The sequence below is a fragment of the Vigna unguiculata genome, chromosome 1, assembly GCF_004118075.2.
Source record: "Vigna unguiculata cultivar IT97K-499-35 chromosome 1, ASM411807v1, whole genome shotgun sequence".
Taxonomy (NCBI): domain Eukaryota; kingdom Viridiplantae; phylum Streptophyta; class Magnoliopsida; order Fabales; family Fabaceae; genus Vigna; species Vigna unguiculata.
This window is the reverse complement of record NC_040279.1, coordinates 27,454,488-27,459,592: the sequence shown is the minus strand read 5'-3', so window position 1 is coordinate 27,459,592 and position 5,105 is coordinate 27,454,488. Positions and strand designations below refer to the sequence as shown.

General features: G+C 38.5%; 1 protein-coding gene across 1 annotated transcript; it reads left to right on the top strand.

Moving 5' to 3' along the window:
* Positions 1–395: 395 nt before the first annotated feature.
* On the top strand, positions 396–4,545 carry LOC114181284 (putative SWI/SNF-related matrix-associated actin-dependent regulator of chromatin subfamily A member 3-like 1). The gene is made up of 3 exons (XM_028067697.1): positions 396–1,791; positions 2,271–2,559; positions 3,535–4,545. The coding sequence occupies exons 1-3, from the start codon at positions 400–402 to the stop codon at positions 4,350–4,352; spliced, it is 2,499 nt and encodes an 832-aa protein (XP_027923498.1). The 5' UTR covers positions 396–399; the 3' UTR covers positions 4,353–4,545.
* The last annotated feature ends 560 nt before the right edge of the window (positions 4,546–5,105 follow it).

Below are 5,105 nucleotides of genomic sequence, written 5' to 3'. Positions count from 1 at the left end.
TCATTTTTCACAAGAGTAAATTGAAACTATAAACAAATATAGGGATCAAATTGAATCATTTTGACACATGACATAACCGTGATACGTGTAAAAAAATTCAAAAAATAATAAAAAAAAATAAAAATTGACACGTGACGTTGACAATATGTTGTTAAAGTCAACATCATTTAATCAAACTAACAATAATGACTAAATTAAATATTTTTAAATAAATAAGAACTAAATTGAAATAAAAAAAAATTAAAAGACCAGATTAATATTACTTATGAATAGAAAGATAAAAAAATAATTTAACCTAAACAAATTAAATTAAATAATCACACAAATTTTAGAATTTCTTAGTGTTTAAATAAATCTTCAATTCAAAATGAAAAACCCCCCCAAAACCCCAACGGGTGAATGCAAAGTCCAAGAAGCCAAAAAGAAAACATCATGGATTCGGGAGACGACGAGACAGGTTCAGCCTCCTCATCGTCAGGCAAATTCCTGCTCGGCTTTATCGAGGCCAACATCGTCGGCGTGCAGCACCATCATGGCACCATCCGCGGCCGCGCCGTCGTCGTCCTCGACCGTGAGCCCGACAACATTCACGACGCCAACGCCATCAAAGTCAGCAACATCCACGGCGACCCCGTCGGCTACATTGAACGCGCCGTCGCAGCCGTCCTCACCCCTCTCATCGACGACGAACTTATCACCGTCGCAGCCATCGTACCCGACGCCCGCAAAACCTACCGAATCCTCTGCCAAATCCACATCTTCGCTCGCCTCCAAGACTTTGACGTCGTCAAATGTGCCGTTTCCCGTGGCCCCTGCAGATTCATCACCGAATCCGAGGCCGCCTTCACCCTCTCTGACTCCGCCGCCGTTAAGGCTACCAAGGCGCAGAAAAGGTTCATGACCGTCGACGCCATTTTCAACCTCGTGAACAGCAACCTTGCCGATAAGAACCGCGCCATCGATATCTTGGAGCCTCCCAAGAGCATCATCAGAGCCGAGCTTCTCCCTCACCAGAAGGAGGGTCTCGCGTGGCTCGTTCGTAGAGAAAACACCGATGACTTGCCACCCTTCTGGGAAGAAAACCATAGCAAGTTCGTAAATATTTTAACCGATTATCAGACCGATAAAAGGCCTGACCCTTTGAGAGGTGGTATCGTCGCCGATGAGATGGGGTTGGGAAAAACCTTAATTATGCTTTCTCTGATTGCTTTTGATAAAAGCCAAATGGGTGTCTCTAGGAATGGGAGAACTGACAGGAAGTGGGTTTCTGTAGGGAAGCGACGCAGGAATGAAGTTGAGGGCTCCCATGGAACCGGAGTGAGAACAAATGGAACGTTAGTGGTGTGTCCTCCTTCTGTTATGTCGGCATGGATAACGCAATTGGAGGATCACACTGTGCATGGTGGACTGAAGACTTACATGTATTACGGAGAAAAAAGGACAAAGGACATTGAAGAACTCAAGAAGTATGATTTGGTGTTGACTACTTACACGACTTTGTCGAATGAACCGGACGAGATGCCCGCGAAACAGATGGAGTGGCGGAGAATTATATTGGACGAAGCACACACAATCAAGAATTTCACTGCCAACCAAAGTAAGACGGTTTTCGGATTGCAAGGTCAGTACAGATGGGCAGTCACAGGAACACCAATTCAAAGTGGTTGCATTGATTTGTACTCTTTCATGGTCTTTTTGCGCTTTCAGCCGTTTTCGGAGCGAAGGTATTGGAATTTGTTGGTGCAACGCCCTCTTGCTCAGTGCTTAGAAACCGGGCTCACACGGTTGCAGGTAACATAATGTATGGTTAGTTGTTTTTTTCCTCCCAATATGATTGGGAGTTGCCATTGCTAGTGGGCATGAGCTATAGTGCTAACTTATGTAGCACGGATACTCATACGGACACGACACATACAATTAACATTCTCAAAAATATCTATAAACAAATTAGACAAATATAATAATCTCGACATATTGTTAGCTAACACAAAAACAAATCTAATCTATCTAAAAGAAAACAAAAAGAAAACAAAGACTAGTGATCGTATAATATTTGTTCCTTGTATTATTTCTATGATGGTGTTGGATACGTGACACACCATTTATGAGATATGTCCGAGTTTCATAACATTAGTTTAGTCTTTATTTACTTTATATGCAGCCGTGAAATGCCGAAATGCAGTTGAATTTTTTGTGCTTAATTTTAGTGATGATTAATAGTTCTGTCTTGTATTTTTGTGTAAGGTACCTTTTTCTGGTTTATGTTGTAGGTGTTGATGGAAGCAATTGCTTTGCGAAGAACAAAAGATATGGCATTGGTGTGTCTGCCACCTAAAACCGTTGAGATTTGTTATGTTGAACTTTCTGTGGAAGAACGCCAGTTGTATGATCGGGAGAAAGAGAAAACAAAGGCATTGTTGAGAAGAAGTTATATACGTGTGAACAGTCCACTTTCCGAGTACAGCGAGGTGCTAAATAGTATTCTAATACTTCGCCAAATCTGTGCTGACTCGAAATTGTGTAAATTTCAGTCACATAGCAGCATTACAGATAGTGAAGGTAAAATTTTGTCTTAACAGATATTTACTCAATAGTTCAACTTTCAACTTGATCCAATCGGTTTAGGTTTCTTATGCTTTGTTTTTCAATGTCGTACTATTTTCAGGCTGAATTTAGTTTAAAAAAGCATCATAAACTTATGAGATATTCTTCCCATTCAAATTCAAAGAAACTTTTTCCATCAATGACCATATGTGTATAAATTACTGTTCCTATAAATGGAATATGGCTTTATGAAGTTCTGATTCTCTGAAGCATTTTTTTCGAGCAATTATATGAATGGAATATTTCAACTTTATGTCGTGAAATTACCTCTCATAAAGATTTGCTATTGTCTTATTGGGGTGTGGAAAAGTACCTTCCCCGAGTTCAATTATGTAGCTGCTTAATTGAGATCCTTTTAGTATGTGCATAATGGAAAGGCAAGTTCTTGGGAGGAGGGGAGAGGGATGTGGGCACCGATGGATGATCAAACTTCCAATTAAAAGACTTTGTACCAATGCCAATTGAGCTACATGCATGTTGGCAACATATTTCATTTTAAGCAATGGCCAAGGTTAGATGTAGTCAGAAATGGAAGAGTGTGTTTATTTCAATCTTCACTATTTGATTTTTCACAAATAGATTGTGATTATATGTCAAAATATACATATGAATTGTTTGGAATTTAGTAAATCATATTTCGAAATAAATGTTTTGGTGCAATGTTTGGAATTTATAATATTTGGTATTATGCTCTGAAAGCTGTCCCATGGGCAAGGGGATAATACTAAATTGCTAATTGGGAATGTAGTAATTTATTTGATACATGGTAGACTAACTTGGCAATTTTTGTTCCTTTTTTTGCTAATATGTTTTCACTATCACTATACATAGGGATCTTTGTTTAGACTGTGAAACTTGCTTTTATGTGTATTTCTCGAGGTGAGTTATGTTACAAAGAATGTCTGACATGAGGTTTTATTTTACCAACAGGCGAAGCAATTGTTTCTTATAATCCTGAATTGCTGCAAACATTACTTGGCCAGCTGGAAGAAGGTGAAGATTTTGAATGTCCAATCTGTTTATCTCCTCCAACAGACATTGTCATCACACGCTGTGCTCACATTTTCTGCCGTCAGTGTATCCTGAGATCTCTAGAAAAGAAGAACTCTGGTGATTGTCCTCTTTGCCGGCGAAAACTCTCATCAGAATCTGATATATTCTCACCTCCTCCCAAGCCAGAGACAGACAGTGCTGAACTGAGTTCAGCATCAGACAAACCACTATCGTCCAAGGTTTCGACTCTCATAAGATTTCTTAATGAATCAAGGGACAAAAATCCAACGGTAAAGTCAGTTGTATTTTCACAATTTCGAAAGTTGTTGCTTTTACTTGAAGAGCCTCTGAATGCGGCGGGTTTCAAGACTATGCGTCTTGACGGGACAATGAATGCTAAACACAGAACCAATGTTATTGAACAGTTTCAAGCTCGAAGAAGTGATGGTTATCCAACTGTTCTGCTTGCAAGCTTAAGAGCTTCAAGTGCAGGTATAAATCTGACAGCTGCATCTAGACTCTACTTTATGGAACCATGGTGGAACCATGCAGTTGAGGAACAAGCAATGGACCGTGTCCACCGCATTGGACAGGACCAGCCGGTGAAGATCGTTCGATTCATTGCTCAAAACAGCATTGAGGAGAAAATGTTGGTGTTGCAGGAAAGGAGGAAACAACTGTCCACGGAAGAACCATCTGAGAGGGTAAGAAAGGGCATCGGCATTCTAGATATGAAATTCCTTCTAGATTCCTAGATATGGTTATGGATCACTGAATGTGAATTTTTTGTCTGTTTGATTACCTCAAACTTTTGCTTTGCCCCACAATTTTGTTTGACCTGAACAACAAAAGAGGGTGTCTACTTTTTTGCGTACAGAATTAAGTGAAGTGTAAAGCCGTTGGATCAAACCAATCTTAACTTTTTTGAATGATTTAAAACAGCTAAAGTTTCTGTAGGATTTTCTTTTTTTGTTTAGAAGAAATTTTTGTTCATTGGAGTCCACGAGGAAGGAAGCAAGAGACGGTACAAAGGGTATTGAAAACTCTGCAAGGTTTGACTCCATGAAGTTGCATGCTCAACAATTTCACCGATGATGCAAACCTGAGAGAAAATAATGGTAAGTTGGCATGCTCGTTAGTTTATCATATCTAATACCTATTAGAATTAAGAAATAGAAAAACCAGAAAATGAAGTAAGTAAATTAATTGACAATTTATGCCAAAAATATATCAATTCTACCCACTGCCCCTGACATTTTCGCCAGTTGTAACCATTTACTTGACAATAGCTAATAGTATTCGAAATTGTAATTTAAAAAATTGCTCGAATGCATATCTAAATTAAATTGAAAGTCTAATTATTCAAATAATTCAGGTGCGAAATAACATAAATGTCTACAGAATTGTTAACAATTACTTATATTACATGAAATAGTAAAGATGTATTGGATATATAGTTATTATTAGGGAAAAAGCTACAAATATAGGATAAAACATAATTTTAAATA

Coding starts and splice junctions, on each gene's coding strand:
- LOC114181284 (XM_028067697.1), top strand. CDS start 400: ATGCAAAGTCCAAGAAGCCAAAAAGAAAACATCATGGATTCGGGAGAC. Junction 1,792..2,270: donor CCGGGCTCACACGGTTGCAG/GTAACATAATGT, acceptor TTTATGTTGTAG/GTGTTGATGGAAGCAATTGC. Junction 2,560..3,534: donor CAGCATTACAGATAGTGAAG/GTAAAATTTTGT, acceptor TTTTACCAACAG/GCGAAGCAATTGTTTCTTAT.